This window comes from Trachemys scripta, chromosome 18, assembly GCF_013100865.1.
Source record: "Trachemys scripta elegans isolate TJP31775 chromosome 18, CAS_Tse_1.0, whole genome shotgun sequence".
NCBI lineage: Eukaryota > Metazoa > Chordata > Testudines > Emydidae > Trachemys > Trachemys scripta.
The window spans coordinates 10,111,818-10,136,347 of NC_048315.1; the positions used below are offsets into that span (position 1 = coordinate 10,111,818).

The following is a 24,530-nucleotide window of genomic DNA, read 5'->3' on the forward strand; positions in this document are numbered from 1 at the left end:
CTTAAAAGGGAGAAAAATGCTTGGGGGAAAAATCCTCAACCATCCAAGCTTTGTTATAGTTATTGCTTCTAGAGCTTCAACCTTCTGTTCCCCTCCCATGCCCCAGGCCTTGTTCATCAAAGCATATGTAGTAAGCACCTATTCCCCACCTGCATCTTGACTTCATTAAGTGAACAACCTAATGGAGTCTGTCTCTGAAAACTTAGGGGAAAAAAGGGGATTCTTGGTACTTCTGGCTGCTAGTGAGGCTTCAAAGAGCTAACTGGTCAGAGTTATCCAATTTGTCAGGAGAGGAAAAGGAATTATCTGATGGCATGGCCGTCCTGCACCCAAAAAACAATTCCACACAGATTCCTTTAAACTTTGGTTACCTTATTTTCTCATAATCTGATATTCTAAAACCCCAGGATTCTTTACTAAGATTGGACACAGGATATTAATTTATTATGTCTTCATCTTGATATTGAATGAAATAAGAGTTTATGGAAATGTCAGGACTCCAGAACTGCTCAACCCAAAAGGCATGTACAGATGAAAAAAGCTCTTCAGGGACTGTCATGATTTATGGGAGATGCTCTTAAGATTGATCCTGTGTATCACTCCACTTAAGAGCTTTGCCATCCAGGCAGTGCCCCAGTATCTAAGACTTGTGATAATTTCAAAAAGAACTATAACCTGGTACCAAATGATGAAGTCAGGTTTGTCAAAACATACTGCTCTGATGCACCTTCTGGAGCTAGAATGGAATATTTGTAGAGAATCCTCCAAGTCTAAACTGTTTTGTTTATCCATGGCTTGATTCATCAAATGACTTCTGTTTTGGGTAACTTTTTTGTCTCCTAACAAATATCTTTGCAAGTTACAGGATGCCTTGGCTTCTGGCATAGAAATCTTGATTTCTGTAGTGTATTACTGTAACTTTCTTTAACTGAAATAAGTTCCTGTGAGGAGACCAAGACTTCGGAGGAACATTACCTCACCTATATATAGCAGACTTTACTCCTCCTTTCCTTCTTCCTGATGTAGATACCAGCAAGGATATAGAAAATATGGCTGACTTCAGGTTTCCATCTGTAGGCCTTGCAGCTCTAAGGGATCAAGTTAAAACTCATCCTGTGGCAAACTGAACAGATGAGATTTTGACCTGGTACCCAGTCTTCATTGGAGTTTTTAAAAGGGGGAAGGCTTGTTAGCTTTCATCAGTTTCAACAAACTGCATTTTCCACCTTCAACTAGTTATTGTGTGTAATTAGATTCTCTTTCCCCACCCCTCCGGGAACATTTCTTCCATTAGAAGAAGACTTATCTGATAGCAGCTTGTCAGCTCATCAGTATCAGAGCAGTCCACAAAACTCCTCCAGATTCTGCAGCATATTTGCTGCTGCATTTTCCTAATGTTAGGGAACATGTATTTAGATTTGAACTTTCATCGCTTAGGGCTGGTCTACAGTGGGGAGGAAGTGGGGGGGGGAATCTATCTAAGATACGCAACTTCAGCTACGGGAATAGCGTAGCTGAAGTCGAAGTATCTTAGATTGATTTACCTCGGGTCCTCACGGCGCAGGATCGACGGCCGCAGCTCCCCCGTCCACTCTGCTACTGCCTCTCGCTCTAGTGGAGTTCTGGAGTCAACGGGGAGCGTGTTCGGGGATCGATTACTACCCACCGATCCGGCGGGTGTTGAAGACATACCCTTACAAACTATAAGATGGCAAGCATTAACTCCATAATTGGAGCAGTGGAACCTAGAAACTTCTATGAATGTCTGCATAGTTAAAATACATATCTCCACACTCGTGTTTCCTGTCAAGTTTCTCCCTAGTTTACTTTTGTTCCCATCCTTCCCCTCCCCCCTTCGGGCTGATATCTGCTCTCTTCCAAAGGTCTTGTATTAGTAGGTAGCCTGTCATAAGTTCTCCCTCTTCTGTTTGGACAACTGGCTTGTCTGACCCCCATCCCTTGCATCTAGAAAAACAGTACCTAATTCTTAGCGATTCTTAATTAGTTACAGCAAGCTAACTTCAGCTCAGCAACAGCTCCATCACTGACCCTTTGTTCAGCACCCAGTTCTGTCTCTGTATCGATAGCCGTTTTTGTGGCCTGTCAAGTCACTGTCCCAGAATACTCAAGTTGAGGTTAGCACTTCAGCGTCTGCAGCTTGACTACACAGAACTAATGCACTGGGCAAGAACACACTCTCTAGACATCAAACGCAAAAGCTATTGGAATTCCAAGGGTTTGAGTGTCATCATCAACCTTCATAAGATTGTTCCAGAGATGATAGGAGTCTCTAGTTGTCATCTTGTAGGGATAGCCTTTGCAAACTCCCCAAGGTCAAACCATCACTACAGCTGTCAGGTATCATACCCCAGCATGCAGCCTGTCTTCCTAGATACATCCAGATGAAATAGAGCCTTAAGATCAGTTCACCAGCAAGTGAGACAAACCCTTCCCCATTAGGATGGACACTCTGGCAACTGTGTATTTGTATTTCCAAAAGAAAGGAACCAGGAGTATGTCTTGCCAGAAGCTGGATTTCTCATAGTGGGCAAAGCTTTCAGGGATCAAACTTGTAGTGGCCTCTGGAAGCATGATTTGAGACCGGAAGCTGTTATCCTTTCTGAACTTATTGGGTAAGGTCAAGGATTTAGAAAATTCAACATCTGGGATACTACAGGAAATGTGAGGGGTTTTCATCTAGGTGCAGTAGACATAATGAAACTTCACACTTCAATCTCAGATTTTTTTTCTCTGGGGAGAGGTTGGAGAAGGGTTCACTGTGCAGGGAAAAGCCTAGAGTTGGAGAAGAGAAATGGGAAGAGGAAAGGTCCATTTCTGAGCCCAGTAGTTATCATCCGTGGGGTTTTCTTTTGTTTTGTTTGTTTTTTTAGAGAGTAAGGTAGAATCCCCCAAATGAACAGGGCAAGAAGTAATCTGCTTAAATTGTAGCAAGGGAGATTTAAGTTACACAATAGAGAACTTACTAACTGTAAGGGTAGCTAAGAACTGGAACACATGACTTGGAGACATTGTGGAATCTGCCATTGGAGGTTTTAAGAATAGGCTAGACAAACACTTGTCAGGGATGGTCTAACCTCTAGATAACACTTAGTCCTGCCTCAGTACAGAGGACTGAACTGGATGACCTGTCAGTCCCTTCCTGACCTACATGTCTATGAGCACATCCAGCCCTTGGGATGAATCTCAAGGAGGCCTCAGATGTAGCCGTGTTCTTGCACTACTAAGATCTTTAGAAACCTTTAAATCAGTGTTACCAGTGTATTCCTCTTTTGAGAGAAGGAATACTTATGAGCCACTGTGAACACTACAAAGACTTAAAATTGCCTTTAAAGGGCCTTGAAATACCTTTTTAGACATAGTGAAATAGAGGATTTAAATCTTTATTTCTGCTTTAGCCATATAGTTTGAGAGATTATTGAAATGCCTAAAATTATTCCCATCACTGTTTGGATTGAACCCCATGATTGGTATGATGTGAAGGCCTTTCAACAAAGATGGGGTTGTATTCATCAGCTAAAAATAAGAAGAAACCATCATAGCCTATGTATGCAAGCCTGCTTTCTGTCAGCTGCTTGTAAATTTTTAAGCAGTGCAGCAGATGTCTTAAGTTAGCTGATTATGCGTGCAAACATAATGGTAGTATATTTCCTTGGTTGTTGTACATACAGGTCTGTCAGTTTTTGATTGATCAAAAGGTTAGGTAACTACAAAAACCTAATTATCGCCAGGTCACACTTACTCTCCAGTCCACACAATCAACACATCCCTTCCTATCTTGCCTTTTCTAATTTATGGGGGTTGGTGGGAAAGATAATCAGACAAATTGCAAGTAGGGTTTTCTCAGCTATTCATCCATCATCTACAGGGAAGCAAAAAAATCTGCGGGGAACATGAATTCGGTGCGCACTCAGTGGTACAGAATTCCCCCAGTAGTAATACTCATGTGAGAGGCTCTCATGAGTCCTAGAAATAGCAGGGGGTTTTAATGGCCAGAATAAAATAATGTGGATGACTGAGACTTTGGGTTTGTGGATTTGATTCACAGAAAATCTTTGGCTAAACATCGCTGTTACTTTGTAACCAAAGTAGATCGCCAAAGTATTTATGTTGTTAGTCTTTAAAAATAAATAAATTAATTAAAAATCAAGATGTCCATATGGTGACTGAATTAAGTTGATTAAAAATCAACTGATTCCTCTTCTTTCCTCCCACAAATTACTTAATTTGAATGTTTAGACATTCTTGAAAACATTATGGCTTGTTTTGGCTTGTCTCTTAACAAGTACATTATAACAACTTCTTGAATTACTGTTTCAGAATGAAGAGCTAGATAAGAAGTATGCTGGACTTTTGGAGAAAAAATGGACATCCGTTATAAGATTACAAAAGAAGGTAAAGGGGGGGATTTGAGTTTTTCATATTCTACAATTTTACAATGAGTAATCAGCTTTTAAAGCAAATTATTAACGGTATTCGGTGGACTGAAATTGAAGAGAAACTCTTATATGCATTCAAAGGAAGTGTGGGCTTATTAAATGTTCTCCTAAAAGTATTTTTGGAGGCAGAACAGGGAAGGTAACAGTATCCAACAAGCAGAATATTTAGCCTTGAAATGTGTTTTCTACTATCCACTTCATCTCCAGCAAAAATATTAACTCTTCTTCTATAGTGGCTTCTCTGATATGACTCTTTGCTTCATCTCATGGATTTCTGTTGCACTTTGTGAAGATGGTGAGAAGGAAAGAGTGCCCCAAGGCTTTTTGGAAATGCAAAGGCTGAGTAGTTGTCCCCAAAAAGCTTCCTTAGCAGGGAAGAAAGCAAAAGCTCTGCTGCTAGTCCTCTTTATCTCTTCCTTTGCAGTGAAGCCTTTAGTTCTGATGCATTAGAGTAAGTGGCTCTTACTCTAATACAAACACACAATACAAAACTGTATGTGCTTAATAGAGCATCCCTAGGTATATAGTGTATTAACATGCTATGTTTTTTGATACTTTTAACAGCAGAGGCTACCAAATGTAGTGGTAAACGTTGCAGGATTTTACTGAGCTTTTAATATTTTTTTGCCCTTGGATATTCTGTGTACACACTTGATATGTAAATCCCAAAATTGTCTTTGACCAGGGTCCTGGGGGTGTGTAAGCATTTTTAGTAGTAAAATTACCTCTGACAAAACTACCTTTTGCCAAAAGACTGTTCACAAAATTCAGTAACTTGAAAAGTTATTTTCAACCAGTTTGAAGTAGTGAACTTTCCAGTATGGTAGATCTAAATGACTTTGCATATTAGTCCCCTTGTCACATAAAAGCTCTGGGGAAAATTTTGTGTTCAAATCAAGTGTTACTCAGACTCTTTTACAAGGAAACTTGTTCCATTGTATTTTAGGGATGGTCAGAGCTACTGGAGGTCAGTAATTTGCTCTCCACCTAAGAGAGAAGCAAAATATTCTAGATCCAAAGCCATTCGGAAAAATTAGTTTTGTTAATAACCAGGGCAGATTAGCTAAATCTCGCTGTAGAAGATTGTAGAAACAATTGATCTTTTTTTTTTAAACTCCATAACTCTCAGGTGATGGAATTAGAATCTAAGCTAAATGAAGCAAAGGAAGAATTCACATCAGGTGGACCTCTTGGTCAGAAACGAGACCCTAAAGAATGGATCCCTCGTCCTCCAGAGAAGTATGCATTGAGTGGACATAGGAGTCCTGTCACACGAGTAATTTTCCACCCAGTTTTCAGTGTTATGGTCTCTGCTTCAGAGGATGCCACAATAAAGGTAAATGCTTCTATAGACAGTTATACGATGGGCTAAGCAAATCAGTTTGAGATAATGAGGGATGTATGCCACCTACACACATGCAATCCTGATCCAAGATTTACCTACTTTCATAGTCCCCTTATAATTTGAGATTGATCATAGTCTGTTGTGTGGTGGTATTCAGCAGATTTTAGGCTGATGCCTTCAAGTCGTCTTTGGGGGTTTCTCTTGGGTCAGAAGAAATATTTGAAAGCTGTTGAGACCACAAGTATGGATTTAGGGACCGGGCAGAAGATTAAAGGATAAACACTCTTGTGGCAGGAGAGTAGCCAAAGATTAAGGCAGTTGATGTGGAATATAGAAGTGTTTGATTGGGTTAAGAGTAATGAGATGTTGAGAAAGAGAGAGAGAGAAAAGACTATTTTAGAAGATTCATCAAATAATGACTTCTTTGCAGGCTAAAATTTTAAATAAACACCAAACTTTAATGTTCCCTCTCTCCCTCCCCCACTACTTTTTAGTGTAAAGGATTGATACCTTCTACTTATGTAATACTCAGCCACCAGTTGATGCTGGTTTTCAAAATAGTCTCCTTAAAACATTCTTGGGAAATGGAAGTGTGTGTGTGTGTGTGTGTGTGTGTGTGTGTGTAAGTAAAAACAGGTTTAGTCTTCCAGTACTTCTAATATGATTTTTATTAAGATCTTTGTAGCCCTTGTTGCAGATGTTAATCCACCCATAGGGGACTCTTGTGGTAGCCATGTGCTTTGTCCATTTAGTGTCCTAATTATAAAGAAATATTTGTGTAACTGATTTATTCATGGAATGAAAACGAGTACTTCCACTTGGCTACAGTCCGTGAGCACCTTCTCCTTGAGCATTTGCTTGGGGATTAATTCAAATTTATGCTTGCATGAAAACTACCATGGAGCTGATGCTGCTTTGGAAATGATTGTAAGTGTCATACTGACTTCAAGAGATTGGGTAACAAATATTGAAAGGAAATATTGAGCAACCAGTCATGATGGAGGATACAACGAAGATTAAATTGAAATCATTTTGCATCAACTTTTAACCAATTATAATGTCATTCTTCGAGTTATTGCATGTGTAGATTTCTACTTATGGTGTCCATTTGCCCCAGCACAGGAGTTTAGAACATTTTCACCAGCAGTGTCTGCAGGAGTTGTATATGCACCCTGCATGCCCTCACGACACTCCTCCCCCCCCGAGCATAAAGTGCACAACGACCCCCAACTGCCACTCGGTTCCTTTGAACCACCTTAGGCAGTGGGTCAGAACAGCATAGTGTCTGTCCCTCTGTAATAATTAATTAGCCTGGTAGATAGGTAGTGGTAGGTGTACTTGTTACTGTTTCATTTAGCTTATTACCACTCTATCAGCACATCCCAAAAAAAAAAACACCCAAGGTCCCGTCTTCTAGTAGAGCCTACAATTCCAGGCTCTAAGGCATGCCGTTCCTGTGGGGGGAGGGAATTATTTCTCTAACAAGGTTAGCTAAAACTGTTTAGTGGCATTCTTATATGCCTTTGTTAAATGTTACTGGAAACTTTTTTTTCCATAAACTCTTCTGTATCCTTCACTCTCTTCTATTAGAAGAAATTTCTCTGGTGGGTGCTGTTCTTTAATTCAAACTATTTAGTACCATCTGTCATTTTTCTAAACAGGCATTATCACTTGTTAACACATCGAGTAATGCTGAAGTGATGGTGGAGAGCTAGACAGATTATAAACCATACATTTTGTAGGTCCAGCATAAACCATGGCTATTTTAATTATGCGTTGCCACCTTAGAAACCAGATCACATCAGAAATGAATCCTTACAATAGCTGTGACCAGAATCACCTCTCATTTTATTTGCAGTATTAAATAAGGCTAATGATTTTAGAATCACAGATGTTTTCATGCTTCTAAATGTTATAAAGTGAAACTCTTAATTTAGTTAATCCTCAGTTGGATTGTGAGGAGGCCAATGGCATTAAAGAAATTAACATCTGTAGTAGCGTGTTTCTTTTAGAGTGAAGCAGGTTTATGTTCATGGTTAATTATTAGAGTATTGGCAAGTAATAGTGTGAATACTTCATTTTCACCTCTTAATTAGCTCCATATTTACCACAAATATGTTTCATATTTCTATTGACTAGTGTCCTGGCTGATGCAAGAGTCTATTTACTTAATATTAAATTTTGGAAGTGACCTCAGATCTTCTTCCCTAACCTGACCGAAATGCTGCATATTGCAGAGTTCATACACTGTTTTCCAGTAGGGAGTGCTGATCATATGGCTCCTTAGCATCACATAAGTACTAGCGGCACACTGATGCTTAGAAAGGGGTAGGGTGTAAGGGAAGAACACTGGAAAGGGTTTGTGGAAGTGGGTGGGAAACGGGTGGAAGAGAAGAGGACTCTGCATGCATATATATATGTACACACACACACTCTTCTACCTAATTAAAATTTTACTCGCTTGCGTGATCTTTTTCTTTCTTTTTAAAAGGTAAATTGTATCAAGACTTTTCAGGGATGCAGCAAACTCTTTTCCTATTCACATTGTAGAGGAGACCATTTACATTAATTTATTTTGAAATCTGGGAAGTGCACCTATTCTCTAAATATAATTAACTTAAAAGTAACTAAACCATATAAATATAGCACATCTTATTTTCCTCCACTGCTTGGCTTTTCTAGGACAGTTTTCCTTTGTCTCCTGCTCAAGTTAATTATCGAACAAGGTGCCAGACTAGCCTGTGGGGTGCAAATGTAAAGCTGAAGAACATGAAGAGTGATAAGCTGGTGTTAACGAATTTTCTGTTCACTTGTCAGGTGTGGGATTATGAGACAGGCGATTTTGAACGAACCCTTAAGGGACATACAGACTCTGTGCAGGATATATCTTTTGACCACAGTGGCAAACTCTTGGCCTCCTGTTCTGCTGATATGACCATTAAGCTATGGGATTTCCAGGGCTTTGATTGCATCAGAACCATGCATGGTAAGGAGACTGACTTAGTGATCTATAAGATGAAGAGAAATCAATTTTTTTTATTTTGTTGATCCAGAAAACTGCTGATGTGAGAACGGATATATAATCAGAATACCAAAGAGTTCTCTTTAACCTTTGGAGTGCCTTGTACATTACTGTGTATTATGTCCCATCGCTAATTGAAAATGCAACTCTAATCTGCTGTGTGTGAGACTGTACTGGAAATAAAATATCTGTAGTGGTGGTTTCAGTGAAACAGCAGGTAGATGGCTTTAGTACTTGCTGTGTCCAGAGTTCAATAGAAAATGGGACCATCCCACAAGAGAATGGGGGTATAAAACATAGCGAGGTACATGTGGGAAGAATAAGTGGTTTTTGCTATTTTGCTTGGTATATTGAATCTACCTTTTATGGGAATCTCTTGTTCCACATTTTCTTGTTTTTGAATTAACATGCTTCCCGCTCTTGGTCTATAAATTGTGTATGTAAATTGTGGGTTCCTTGTACAATGGTGGATGAACACGTTCCCAATCGGTCAGAATTTCAGGAGCCATAGCATGGCTCAGAAGGGACCATCATGATCCTCCTGCACACTGCAGGCCACAGAACCTCACCCACCCACTCCTGTAATAGATCCCTAAGCTAAGTTACTGAAGTCCTGAAATCATGATTTAAAGACTTCCAGTTACAGAGAATTCACTCTTTACATATGGGTTTAAACTAAGTGATCTGTGCCCCGTGGTGCAGAGGAAAGTGAAAAACCTCCAGGCTCACTGAATTCAAGGTTACAAAGGCACATGGTGGAGGTGATGGGTTGTGGGTGTGGGATGGAGAATATGAAGGCCACCCCTGCAGTCTTCAGAAAGTTCTGAACAAAAGTATTCATATGCCGCTGCATCATCTCAAGATAATTGTTTTGTGATCTAGTTAATTTGTATTAGAAATGAGTGATCAGCAGGATTTGAGAATCTTTTTTAAAGAAACAAAGTTTGTGTTGAAAAGTCTACTAAATAACAAGAGGAGAGAGAATTAACTGCCCACCTGCTGCCTTTAAAAAGGGCTCCAGAGGTGATCCCGGCAATTACAGGCCGGTAAGCCTGACTTCAGTACAGAGCAAACTGGTTGGAACTATAGTAAAGAACAAAATTCAGACACACAGATGACCATAATTAGGGGAAGAGTCAACATGGTTTTTGTAAAGGGAAACCATGCCTCACCAATCTACTAGAATTCTTTGAGGGGGACAACAAGCATGTGGACAAGGGGGATCCAGTGGATATAACTTATTTAGATTTTCAGAAAGCCTTTGACAAGGTCCATCACCAAAGGTTCTTAAGTAAACAGTCATGGGATAAGAGGGAAGGTCCTCTCATGGATTGGTAACTGGTTAAAAGATAGGAAACAAAGCTTAGGAATAAATGATCCGTTTTCAGAATGGAGAGGTAAATAGTGGTGTCCCCCCCAGGGGTCTATATTGGGCCCAGTCCTATTTAACATATTCATAAATGATCTGGAAAAAGGGGTAAACAGTGAGGTGGCAAAATTTACAGATATACAAAACTACTCAAGATAAGTCCCAGGCAGATTGCCAAGAGCTACAAAGGATCTCTCAAATCTGAGTGACGGCAACAAAATGATAGATGAAATTCAATGTTGATAAATGCAAAGTAATGCACATTGGAAAACATAATCCCAACTGGACATATAAAATGATGGGGTCTAAATTAGCTGTTACCATTCAAGAAAGAGATGTTGGAGTCATTGTAGATCGCTGAAAACATCTACTCAGTGTGCAGCAGCAGTCAAAAAAGCGAACAGGATGTTGGGAATCATTAAGAAAGGGATAGATAATATGAAAAAATATCCTATTGCCTCTATATAAATCCGTGGTACGCCCACATCTTGAATACTGTGTGCAGATGTGGTCGCCCCATCTCAAAAACGATGTATTGGAATTGGAAAAGGTTCAGAAAAGGGCAACAAAAATGATTAGGGGTATGGAACGGCTGCCATGTGAGGCGAGATTAATAAGACTGGGACTTTTCAGCTTGGAAAAAAGATGAGTAAGGAGGGATATGATAGAGGTCTATAAAATCATGACTGGTGTGGAGAAAGTAAATGAGGAAGTGTCATTTACTCCTCCTCATAACAAGAACTAGGGGTCACCAAATTAAATTAAATAGGCAGCAAGTTTGAAACAAACAAGTATTTTTTTCACACAACACATAGTCAACCTGTGGAACGCCTTGCCAGAGGATGTTGTGAAGGCCAAGACTATAACTAAAAAAGAACTAAAGTTCATGGAGGATAGGTCCATCATTGACTATTAGGCAGGAATGTTTTCCCTAGCCTCTGTTTGCCAGAAGCTGGGAATGGGCGACGGGGGATGGATCACTTGATTACCTGTTCTGTTCATTCCCTCTGGGGCACCTGGCATTGGCCACTGTTGGAAGACCGGATACTGGGCTAGATGAACCTTTGGTCTGACCCAGTATGACCGTTCTTATGTTCTCGTGCCCAGAGTCTTCAGTGAAGCATCTGCTGCTCTTTAAGCATCACTGAGTCATTCAGCAGTAGGTGAATGGGGGCTGTATTCACCTTAAGTGTGCCACAGAAAGTACATGTCATCTGTGTTGTTACCTCTCCCCCCCCCCCCCCTTGCTATGCTAATGATCCTTGGTTACTGCAGTATTTCAGAACCTCTGTACATATGTCCAGCATATAGGGTATTTGTTTTTTGTAAACCATGTTTTTTCAGTTAACATGGGTATGGGCGAAATGGCTTCACTCCATACTTCATAATTTCATTGTTTGAACTTTTTTTCCTTTTTTAAAGTGACCATTGAAATGGATATCACTTTGATGGAGCAGTATGAAGTACAGAAAATCTGCTAAAAACTAGCATTCCTCTGACTCTTTTGATATCTACTGAAATGGTTAATTTTTTTTTTAGTGGGAGTTTAAATTCTGCAAGATTTACTTTTTTCAGTGAGTCTTCCTGTTTATGCATTTACCAGATATCTATGAATAAATGTCTTGCATACCACTAAAACCTCCTTGTTAGTAACCTAATTTTTGGGGAATACTAGAATTTCATATTTACACAGGAGGTTGCTTAAATTAATACTTTTAAACTGTTGCCCTGAGATTATTCAAATCATTGTACCCAAAGCTTTAGAAATACTAACTTCTGCCCCAACATCTTAACTGGAGGCAGTATTTTTTTAAGTTATTTTGCATTTATCTTAAATGTTTAAGAACCTCTACATGAATGGACAAATATAATTGTTGATATGGTCAAAAAATTTTTTATTGGACTTGTCAAAACAATACACACACTTTTTCTAGAGGAGATTTGTTAAAATTATTTCAGCAAAATTTACTAATGCTTTCCATTCATTAACGCTTTTATTCAGATGTTTGAAATATTATCTCTTGACCCAAAACACATTCATTAATCCTCAACACCCGTGGGATGGATGGTAGTATCCTCTCTTATAGATGGGGATAAATGAAGCCAAGTGGTGAAACTACATATCCAAGGTCACTGTGAATCTGGAAGAGCAAGGACCAGAACTGATTTTTTTCTGACCCATCCTGATCCCATTCCTTAAGTCGCTAGATAATAGGAGGAGAGATCATCAGTTATGTTGCTCTCAATGATGCAGTTATTGTACTATAACTAATGCCTACAGTGAGGCACTCTTGAAATGTTTAATCTTTAAAATTGTGTTAAGCCCCTGAATGAGGATTTTCATTTAGGTCTTGTTCTTGCCCACTTGGTGAAAACCTGAGTTATTTTCCTTCAAAGTTTTCTTTCCAAGAAACATGGTGTTGCTGTGTCATATTTGCAGAATTTATTGTAAACAGTGGTTACCCTGTAATGCACACCATGTATGTAAAAGTAATTGCAAAAGGGAGTGAGGCTAATATTTTAATGCCCAAACACTGCCACACAAACACTTGACATGCTAGTGCAGATGCATTGAAATATTACTTAGCTCATAAAATACCCCCATAAGCTTCTGTATTAAGATTCTCCCATAAAATGTATAGTACATTGTAGTTTAATTTCTCCAGAGAATTGAACATTGGATTGCTTATGCATTGTAATAGTGTGTGTCGGAGCACCACTTAATACAAGCTTGATTTGTTTTTAGGTCATGATCATAATGTTTCTTCAGTAGCCATCATGCCCAACGGAGATCACATAGTCTCTGCCTCAAGGGATAAAACCATCAAAATGTGGGAAGTTCAAACAGGGTAAGTATAGTTCTGGTTAAAAAGCATCCATACCGAAAGGAAACACAGTGTACCCTTTGTAAGAAGTGTACCATATATAGCTTGAATATCATCACAACATACCCTTTGGCTTCTGTGCCTTGAGACTGGCTGCTAAAGGATTTTTCCTAAGTGACTGGGCCCCAAAGATCCAGTAACCACATATTGATTCCCCTCCTTGTGAGCTTTGGTCTACTACAGAAATATAATCAATAGATTATTGTGGCTCAATATAGTTTTGAGCCACAATGACTGAACCTTTATAACTACCAGAGAGGTGTGCCATTCTTGGTGTGGACAAAAGCCTCTTCCCATCTTTGTACTGTCATTCCTCAGTATGTAACACCCTCCCATAAAGCTTCGCTTCTTCCTTCTCTTCCCCCCCCACTGTGTGCTCTGAACACACAAGTAAGTATTTCTGTAATGTCTCTAGATCTCCCCAGATGTCTTTTTAAAAAGCCTCGTTTTTTACCCAGATTAATTTTCTCAGTGCTAGTTTTTCTCTAGGCCTGCTGTTTTACTACTTTCATATTTCCTTCCTTCCCTATCTGCTTATTTTAGCTGTCTTTTCTTTCTAATCTAGTGACCTTTCTGTCCGTGAATTTTAACTCTTCTAGAGCCTTTTCCATCTTGCTTAGCCAGCATGTTGATGATTCAGTTCATGAGTAGACCACCTTATAGTCATAGCCACTTCAACAATAGCCCCCGTGTCCCTAAACCATAAAGCTGCCTACACCAGATTTTTATAGCAAATGCTTGGACTGATTCATTACTTGCCTTTATGTTTGGTAGTTATTGTGTGAAGACTTTCACGGGGCACAGAGAATGGGTGCGCATGGTGCGACCTAATCAGGATGGCACCCTGATTGCCAGCTGTTCTAATGACCAGACAGTGCGTGTTTGGGTGGTAGCAACAAAGGAATGCAAAGCTGAGCTTCGAGAACATGAGCATGTGGTAGAATGCATTTCTTGGGCTCCTGAGAGCTCCTACTCCACCATATCAGAAGCTACAGGATCCGAGGTAAGCATAAATACAGTACAGCTCTTTCCTTCCTGTTCAATGCAGATATGGTACAAAGACATCTGTAAAGGTTTTGGAGTATTAAAAGTAAATGCCCAATCATTAAACGTTTTTTATAATATTTGGATGCAAGGGATATATGACAACACATTTGGGGTATTGTTCCTATCAGCATCACTTCCTGAGCTCCCAGGTTCTAGTGCCCTTTCTATTGACCTTTTTGTGTAAATTCAGGAGCTACCTGTGCACTTACTATCAGGAAGTCGGGGTGGGGAGGGGGGAGGCAGAAGTGGCAAGTTTCTTCTGCTTTTGGGGAGAAGGGTGAGATGCTCTGATTTTAAGAAGCCCCATTTCTCAACCTGCAAGGAACATGAAAAGAGATGGTACGTTTTTGTCATTAGTTCAGTTCCTTTAATCACCTAAAGGGCATTTGAGAAGTGGTAGGGAAAACTATTCTGGAATGAAGAGGCAGGCTGCCTACTAAAGGATTTGTGGGGACTTCATTTGAGTTGAGCTTTGATTTGAATGTCCTAGTACACAAGAGATTCACACTCTCTCTTTCCCTCCCCCCTCCCCCCCTCCCACCCATATGCCCAAAGTCTTTAGAGGTAAATCATCAGTAAGAGGTTTGTTCAGAGTTTGTACAAATCACTTTTAAGGGTGATATAAAATGTGACTACTGCTGCGTGGACAGCGGCTGTTGGAAGTTCCTTTTTATTTAGGTGAAATAAAAGAAGCAATAGACCAATGTAAACTATAGAGTAACTTGTCAGAATGACAGGTTTTGGACAAATGTCAGTTGAGATGATTTTATTCACTTTTTAAAAACACTTAATGTACTTATAATTTTTGAAGTAATTTCCAAATGTTAACTACCATGGCAAGAGGAAATTAGTTACCAAAGTAATGCTCTCTCCTGCCCTCTTCTGGTTTCATTAACCAAATACATTCTGTTAGCAGTCTAGTTTGAAAAAGAAGCGGGTGTATTAGGATTGAAATCTTTCAGCTGTGCAGCTAACAACCGACTATTGCATTGATATTTGGGATTGGGGCTAAAGGAAACAAATTCACACAGAGTAAGGGTTTCCAAATAATCAGTTAGTTGAGAGAGTAATACCCTTCCTGTATTCTGAATCTTCACATAGTATGTCTTGATAGTCTAATGTTCCCATTGAACATGTTTGGATTCCCTTTTTGCTATTTAATTATTGGACTGCTTCTGGAATTTGATCCAAAGTTATCCACTAGCATGTTAAATGAGAAGGCTCAATCTTACTAAGTTGAGAAGGGCACCATTATTAAGTCTCCTAAATGAAAACTTAGTTTGGGTCGTTTGGGGGTGGGTGGGTGGGGACTTTGTTATATTTCTTGCTGCTGCATTCATATAATAGTTCAATGCTCGTACTTTTCTTTGTTAATGTTAATAACAAAGTTCATCAGGATTTTTATTTTAGTTTGGTAGTATGTGCTTAGTAGGCTTAACCTTGTCAGTTTCCACTTACCGGTAATTAGAAATATCACTCAAATTAGGGGTGTCATTTGAAAGGTGTCTGCATATTTTTCTTCCATGGAAAATACCATAATCTAAAAGTCTGCTTGTTTCCATAGACTAAGAAGAGTGGTAAGCCTGGGCCTTTCCTGCTGTCTGGATCCAGAGACAAGACCATTAAGATGTGGGATATTAGCACTGGCATGTGCCTTATGACACTTGTAAGGTTTTTTTCTGTACTGCAGACATAATATTACTTTAGTCAGTAACAGAATGATCTTAAATGTGAATTTGAAACTTAAAGGCCACCTCTCCTCCTTTAGAAGTATCTAGCATTGCAGAAGCTAACAAAATAAAACACATTAAAACAAAATATACAACATAATAGCATCAGTATTTGGTTTTTGTTAGGATCATTAAGAAATAAAATACAATGCTCTTCTTGGTGAAAGCAGCACAGGTTCTGGAGTACTATTGTGTGATTGTATAACATTGGGTATCTTGATGCACCTTCTGAAACTGTAAGTTTACTGTTTTGTCTAAATTCTGCCCTACATAAATGTGTCTTGAGACCCAGCAAATTCAAAAGTGTGTTGCTGTGTTTAGGCTGCTGTTACAACACTTGTTATCAAGGCTGGGATGAAAATTGGTGTAAATATCCAACCCTGAAGACACTAAGGCTGTTGTTGTTGTTTTGTAGGACAGACAAGAAATGTTGGATGGGTTTTAAGAAAATAGACTAGCATTCTGTGATGAAGAAATAGCTTTATTCCATATTGACACCTTGCTAATGAGAGACGGTTGAAATACTTTAAGCAGATCTAGAGAGAATGTAAGAACTTTCTTATGTCTGCTTGTTCATTAGGTGGGCCATGATAACTGGGTACGTGGCGTCCTGTTCCATTCTGGAGGAAAATTTATTTTGAGCTGTGCTGATGACAAGACCCTCCGTGTCTGGGACTACAAGAACAAACGATGTATGAAAACCCTTAATGCGCATGAACACTTTGTTACCTCTTTGGGTACGTATTGTTCTACAATGCTTACTGCAGAACACTGAACCAAAACTACCAACTTTCTGCACTTCTACTCCTTGCATTGTAGGCCAGAAATATCCACCTTGAAGACTGTAAATACAGTACTCAAAGGAATAACAGTAATAAAGTGTGCTTAAATGCAAGTTCATGCACTGTTCACTAAGCAGTGTTGCCATCAGAGATGCACAAAATCTGTTCCAAAAGACTGTTTAATTTTAAGGTACATGAGCAATACAGTATTACAGGGAGAAAATCTGGTAGAAAAAACTTGTGCTATTCAAGACTTTTGTAAGGTTAATCAACCACTTGTATTTGATGGCATTAACTTACGTATTCTCAAACCAGTTTTTAGTGGATAATGATTGCATCTAAAACCTCCACCTGCATGATTGAGTTTCAGCACGCAGGCCAGAGACGTGTACATATTCTGGTCTCCAAGCCACTTAGGTTCCTTTCAAATCAGGGTTGAAGCAGGCTGGTGAAGTGGATGAAAAGCTTTAACTTTTCAGTTTTGTCAGTCCGAAACATTTTACCAGTATGTGTGGATGGGGATTGTGGGTACAGTATATTAAAAATAGCTGTCCCTTTAAATACTTTACTTTGTGTTCATGTGTGCTCGTGTGTGCTAATTAGCTTTATTAGCTTTTCAGTCTTTTTTTCCAAAAAGTTTAAAATACTACCCAGACAAGAACAATGCTGGCTTTATCGGAGTCTCTTATCTCTAGTTGTGGTGGTTTTTCTGTAGTCTTTAGAATTTTTTAGTTTCTTCTAAACCCTCTGTGTGAAGGTAGTGATAGGCCTGAAACTTAGGCCATTAAGTATTTGTGTTTATTACAATTAGCACTTGAGTCAGGCTTTCTGTATGCCCTGGGATATTACTGCTAAAAGGAGTAAAGTCAATAGGGAAGTAAAGAACAGATGAGGGTTAGATAACATCAAGTTGTTCATGTTGGATATAATTGAAATTTTATAGCACCCGCTTTTTAAAGATTGCCATTTCTTAATTTTTCAATGAAGAAGTCTTCACTTAGCCCTCCCAAAACATATTGTCCACCAATTGACCTGATCAGAAGTTGATTACAGGGTTTATAATGCCTCTCAGATCCCCCTGAAAAGCAGTCTCCTTTTAAAGCCTGTGAAATACACATGCATCTATTCCTGGTCAGTACTAAATCTGTCTGCTCCAGGAATAAAAACATGGTATATGCTGATGTCCAAAGTCAAACACTTTGATCTGTATGAAGTTACTTAACGGTGTTTTCAATTTGTAGCCAGAGGATGCAAGATCTGAGCCTACTTTCATTTGATAGCAATCTAACTACTTAAGGTGTACTAAGTGATGCTACAGATTTCATACGACCATACATTTACACAACGCTTTCTAAAAAATAGAGCAAGACTTTTTTTCCCCCTGCCCCACAGAGCTTATGATTTAAATGTTAATAAGATCCAAACATTTCAGTATGAAAGGGGAGAGTTTTTCCTTGAGGGAACTGAGAACACCAGCACTCTTCTAGCTGAACAGTCACTGGGGAGGGAGTGCTCATCTTATTGGGGACCTCTGTGGCTCAGATTCAGAACATAGTTCCCTGTAGCAGGACTCCAGAAAAAAGCTGAGATTTGTACCCTTTTTAGAGTATTTGGAGTATGCTTTTTGTTGAAATTCTGTTTCAAGGTCTTTTAACTTCACCCTTCCAATAGTATCCTGGGCTGGGGAGTTTTAACACTTTCATTGGTAATTCTGACTACCATCAATACTCTAGGGAACACTTCTTAGACTTATGGTTTTCTGTTGCAATAGTGTTTAGGAGCCCCAGTCATGGGCCCTGACTCTGTTGTTTGTACAGTGCCTAGCACAACAAAAGATGGTCCCTGCCCCAAAGACCTTATCCTTGACTTTTATAGCATTGTTGTACTCTTTTGGGGGGAAAAGAGATTTTTGATGGGGAGGGGGAATGCTATAAATTGTTGCATTCATTTAATATGAGTTTCTCTTTCTCACAGATTTCCACAAGACAGCACCATATGTGGTTACTGGCAGTGTAGATCAAACAGTAAAAGTGTGGGAGTGCCGTTGATTGAAGTCACATTTGACCCCCTTTTCCTCTGGATGCACTCAGATACCATGGTTATCTATCCATTGAGCTCTGTTTAAATAAATATTGTCCTTTCATGTAAATTATTCTGGATGTAGATTGAGCTTATTAAATGTTACACACAAAGTATTCATGCATGGTGAATCCAAATTGTATACTGTAAATTTACATACGTTGTCTAGAAGTACCATAGGTTTAAGAACATGGGCTGGCATTGGTCACATCAGACCTAAGAAGGCAGAAGTTGGATAACTGAAATAGGGCACTTAACTGAATAGCTGACGGTGTCGTTCTATGTTGTATAATTATACCTGTTTTTCTTTCTGCTGTCTGTTGGTGCCTGAATTGGTGACCTCATTTGGGAAAAGTTTTGTAGGGCTCTTTCAGAAATGTGTATCTATATAACATCACTTAAGTGTGCTTAATAAATCTTCTCTAAGGATACTAGATAATAAGGCTGCAATTCAGAATCTTCTGAACCTTATATGTAATTAATGGGAATTAATTAAACTTGGGGATTTTTGTCATGACACATTTGCCAAATCAATAGAATACGTTTGTTTTGGCCTCCTGTCTCGCAAAGGGTGGTGTATTTATATAAACAAATTAACTTGTAAATCTGAAATAAGAGAACACATCTTAGTAGCAGCTGATGTGATATATTTATTTTATTTGGTCATTCAGTGGTTAAGCTATATGTAAAACTTTAAGCTTAATGCTTTTCTTGTTAGACATACTTCCAAGAGGAGTCGTCCTTCCTAGTAGAACTTAATGATCTGATTTCCATCTAGAGCTTAATCTCTACAGTGACTACGTTGTGGTAGCAGTTTACTGTTTGGTTCTGACATGGTTTGTGTGCAATCCTGTTACCCAATATCAAAGGACACTCTCCCTGTATTCTGTGTGGGAAGCAGGGGAATACAGGGGTTCGTCAGTGCCCCCTCAAAGCCTTCTGAAATGTGAGGTAATATAAAACATAACAAGTTTTAATGTAGCTTGCATCAAAATTTACTATAGTCTGTGTAAGAAAAAGATCTTAAGGTACAGTATTCAAATTCTTTCAATAAAGCACTAAAATGGATCTGATTGTAGAGTGATGGACTCCATTACAGATTTTGATACAAGCTTCTAAAAATAATTTTCACATTTATAGCCTTATAATGAGCCGCCCAAGTGTGGGAATGAAACTATCAAGTAAATGTTAAAAACCAAACAAAATCTTAGTCTGATTTGGTAATTCGTAACCCATTTCTGGTAGAAGTTTTAATTTGCATATCCCTAAAGTTACATATTTTGATCCGAAGTGAATGAAAATATCAAATGAATATTTTAATCAGCATTTTTGTGACAAATTCCATTGTAGATAATTAAGAAATCCATTTCTTATCTAACCAGGTCTTTTTAAAAATCCACTTTAAAATTTGCAATATAATGAAGTTACCAGTCTGACATTTTAATAGGTGAATTTATTCTGTGCATTGTTTTATTAATTTTGTTTACATGGCTTTTAAAACTGTCCCTTTTTAAAGAAATGATTCAATGGAAAGCATTGGATTGGAGGGTATACACACACTAAGGAAAAAATGGTGAGTGGTAAGATTGTTAGTTTCCTACAGTCACATACAAAAAGGGTCCATAAAATGACCAGAAGGAGCTGGATTCTGTTATTGGTTCCTTGCATAAATGTGCCTCTGGTGTAGGGGAGGAAACTGAGCGTTTAATGTATTTTGAAAGCAGATGAAGATGGAGGCTAATTCCTTAGATCTAGTGGTTTATATCATTCAGGATAATGTTTTCCACAGTAAAACATACACAAATTCGAAGTCTTTGTTTTTGCTTAATCTGTTTCAACTGGAATAACTTGCTGCTATTTATTTGTCCTATTTTGAGAATTCCAAATACCCAGATGGTGCATTTTAAAATTTCTTTATACATCTGCAACTGTAAAGTAGTACTGCATTTTAATTCCTGATAGGATCTAGCAACTTCAGTTATTTAAGGGTAAAGTAAACCCCACACGTGTACATAATTCATAAACATGAATGAGAAACTTAAAGGTACCTATTATGTGGAAATTGTGCACTGCATTTTTTCCCCTGTAGCATGCAATGATTTACAGGGACAAAGAGGAACTAAAGTTTTGTAAGCAGCATTTTATTTGATTGAGAAAGTGAAACACCCTGCTGAGTATTTAAACTTGCAACAACTCAATTTGCAATCTTCTCCTTTAATAAGCAGTGAATAATCTCAGGGATGGTCCTAAAATGGATCAAAAGTTAAAGCCCTGTTTTTAGATAAAAAGTGAAGGCTACAACACAGGAGTTGGGTTTGAGTTGATATTACGCTGTTGATCTTTTTCACTGTTTTCAATGTTTTCTGTCAGCTGTCTAATCCTGTGCCTTTCCTGTGATAAGTACAATGATGAGGTTACTGGTTTGGATTGTAAAAGGAATTTATTGGAGGGTTTAGAGGTTCACTGCTGCTTTGTCACTTTCCTTACTAAAATTGGCATTTTTAAAAGAAAACACATAGTACTACATTCCCAAATAGACAAATAGGAATTTTGTTAAAATGAATGAGAACAGACAGACATTCCAGTGCCACGCTAACTTAACGTGCCCAGGAAATCCTAGATGCATTCTTGAAAGTGCAAAATTTATTGTGGTTTAGACATAATCTGAAAATTGATGTTTTATAGCATCTTGCACTTTAGAAGATTAAAAAGCCGTCCTGCTTTTGTGTATGGTGTGACCAATGATGTGCCCAGGGCACTAAATAAAAAGAAAAAAAAAGCAAAGCAAAACTAGTTGCTAGCAAGTTCTCCAAGGGCTGTGGAGCACTGTAGTGGTTTGAAAGCTTCGGCTATAGACTCACCAAGCCCAGTCTACTTATACTGTCAGTACCCTGCTTCTCCGTTTGCCTCCTTCTGTTTTTGTGAACTGCCTGGTAATATCCCTCTTAAATAGCTTTTGTTTCTCATAAAAGCTATTTAAAAGAAAAAAATATATCCTTTTTTTGTTGACCGTGGTGGCTTGATAATCCTTTAACAATTTGAAGATTAAAAATTGCTGAATTGAATGAAGGAAAAAGGCACTTAGATTGCTCATTCTCTATCCAGCTGTACATAAAGTCCAGTATGTTACAAAGAAACCTAGTTACTACAAAGAATAATCTCCATTAGTGGAGAAAAACTACATGTAAAAAAAATGGTAGGGAAGAACACTTGGGAGATGGGGGAAGTGAGCTGGATTTACAAGTCACGACTGGATTTAACTGGCCTTTTTATCTTTCCACTGTGTCATGTAAGTAGCTGCTTTCTTGTCCTACCTATCCTTCAGGCTTCCCCCAGTTCATTCTGAAGATAAGTTAGTGAAATCTTCAAGTTTAGAATTTGATCCTGACATTGACATTGACATGAAGGCAAACATCAACTTTTTTCATAAGAACGATGTAGAGATTGCAGTTGGAGAAAACAGTTCCCAAACTGTAGGAGTTAACTGAAGATATGACACAATAATAATAAAATCAGTAAAGGAATGTATATAATACTGCTCTGTGTTTTACAGTAAGATTTGTTGCTCAGACTGTGTAAAACAAAATTTATTCATGTTTTCTGCATATTAAAAAAATCTTATTGTACCAATTGGTAAACTATTAAATGCATATAAAACTAGATGTGGTTTTTGTTTCCTTGGATGCAGGAAGTAAAACTATTTTGATAAAAGCTTCTGTAGGTTCACCCTTCAGATTTCACTCCACACTTAAACCCATTCCAACCAGGAAGTGTGGAAATAGTTCAAGTTGATTAGTTAGCTCTAATATTATAAGAGTAGTAACTGAATTACAGAAATGAGACTCTTGGGTTTAAAGGATGCAAATTGAAAATTTGACTGACTAGTTCAAGGGAGACAAGGTGTGTGAGGTAATGTTTCATAGGACCAACTTCTGTTGGTGAGAGAGAAGCTGGTCCAATGAAATGTTACTTCACTCACCTTCTCTCTTTAATATCCTGGGGCTGACACAGATACAACACTGCAAAGTTCAAAGGAAGCTAACTCTTTATTTCCCATTATTTTTAGGTTTCAGAGTTCTTTACCTCCTAATTTTGTCCTTTCCTTTTAAACAAGCATCCGTTGATATAATGCTTTTAATAGAGCACGTCCTTATCGGTCTTCAGTCTTTTTGATGGTGTCAGCACAGCATGGGGATTTAGGTTTATTGAACTGTCCTTCACAATAGCTTTGTAGCAATAGTTCAGAGATACTGCAGTGGCATCTCTGCAGTGCTTGCTTGTTTGAGGTCAATTTTTGTCTAAGACTTACCTTATCTAGAGGACGGTTCCCTTCCACAGTTGTCAGTTTCAAGAGTAGAAAATTTTGAGCCTAAGCTACATATGCAGCACTCAACCTGGCTTAGAAAGCTCTGAGGAACAATTATGGTAGAGGGGACCCAGTGTGCAGGGCATTTTGCAGAGCAGGAAAACTACAATGGTGGTTTGACATACACGAAATGAGTAAGACCCCATCAGTGAAGGAGAAGCACCTATGAACCTTTTCAGCTTGATATATGCTACCTGGCAAACAGCGAAGGCTATTTGTACCAAATCCAGTCTTCTGCATCGGGAAGAGGCTTTGCTTGATACCCTACATTATCAACTGTATGTTGTTTGCAATGGAGATGATCAATATCTTGTGACTGCATGAAGAGGACCTATCAATGGCTCTAGTTGATTATCAAATCACATCCATGTTTGTGTAGGTAAAGAAATGGGCTTTGTCTTTGTGCTAGAGTGAAATGAGTCATACAGAAGGCCACAGGATTTGTACCTTAATAGCAACTGCTGAACTTAGGGTAAATGTTATAATGAAAGGAAAAGCTTCAGTTTAGCAGAGGGAGTGGGAAGATACAATTGGGCTTTGGCAACCTACTGGCAAGGTCTATCCATGCAATACATTTAGTGGATACTGTAGTACAGTGAGCAATCATTTAAAGGCTTATAGAACTTAGCAATTGCCATACCAGAGTTGCCAGCTATCATGACATTTGGTGTTTTTTCTTGAAGGCACAGCTCCTGGAATCATGTATTGCATGAGCAACTTTGAGCTTTGATGTTAGAAGTGTCTAGCCCTTGTGGGAAAGGTTCAAACAGAAGGCCAAGAAAAAACTCAGAACTTTATTTTTAGAAATCTTTTGCTGGTCTGACTAATGATTTAAGTTAGATATCAGGACATTTTTCCTAACTCTAAGGATAGTTAAGCACGGGAACAGGTAACCTAGGGAGATCTGGAATCCCAGTTGTTTTTGTAAGAACAGGTTAGACAAACACCTGTCAGGAATGATCTAGATGACCTCTTGAGGTCCCATCCACCCCAACTTTTGTGTCCCCATTGCTCTACAACACCCCAATCTGTTCAGTGGGAAGTCTCTCCCCATCCCTTGCTGTCTAATGTCTTAGCGGTAGATAACAAGGGAGTGAATTTGACACTGATAAAAGACATTGTTTCTATTTTTTAGTTCTCAGAATAAACCAGTACAGCCTGGACTATTAGAAAAAGCTGATTTGCCAGCCCGGTTTGGAAGGGTTGTCCAGCAATGTGCAGCATGCTGTAACTTCTGGATCTTTAGCTGCCTTTGACAAAATTCAGCAGAGTGAGTCAGATTTTTTTTTTCTTCATGTTTCACTGATGCTCTCCTTGCCAGGCTGTACTAAGACTGTAGACTGAGCCGGGGATGGAACAGATTTCTATGTGAGATACAGGAGGATGTGAACATTCATTCTGCTGAGGTCTCCTGACTTAGCAGCCATCCTGGGCAGCAGGTTGAACAA

The 24,530-nt window shown here is 38.7% G+C and overlaps 1 protein-coding gene across 3 annotated transcripts in view; it reads left to right on the plus strand.

The window, feature by feature from the left end:
- The window catches only part of PAFAH1B1 (platelet activating factor acetylhydrolase 1b regulatory subunit 1), a 59,063-nt gene extending 36,687 nt beyond the window's left edge, over positions 1-22,376 (plus strand). For all 3 annotated transcript variants that reach the window (XM_034752194.1, XM_034752193.1, XM_034752195.1), the window contains 8 exons: positions 4,339-4,413; positions 5,587-5,793; positions 8,620-8,788; positions 12,940-13,042; positions 13,853-14,081; positions 15,690-15,791; positions 16,436-16,592; positions 18,612-22,376. In XM_034752194.1, coding sequence (XP_034608085.1) covers positions 4,339-4,413; positions 5,587-5,793; positions 8,620-8,788; positions 12,940-13,042; positions 13,853-14,081; positions 15,690-15,791; positions 16,436-16,592; positions 18,612-18,685 — 1,116 coding nt within the window. In that variant the 3' untranslated portion in view covers positions 18,686-22,376. The remainder of the gene's footprint in view (positions 1-4,338; positions 4,414-5,586; positions 5,794-8,619; positions 8,789-12,939; positions 13,043-13,852; positions 14,082-15,689; positions 15,792-16,435; positions 16,593-18,611) is intronic.
- Positions 22,377-24,530: the final 2,154 nt, after the last annotated feature.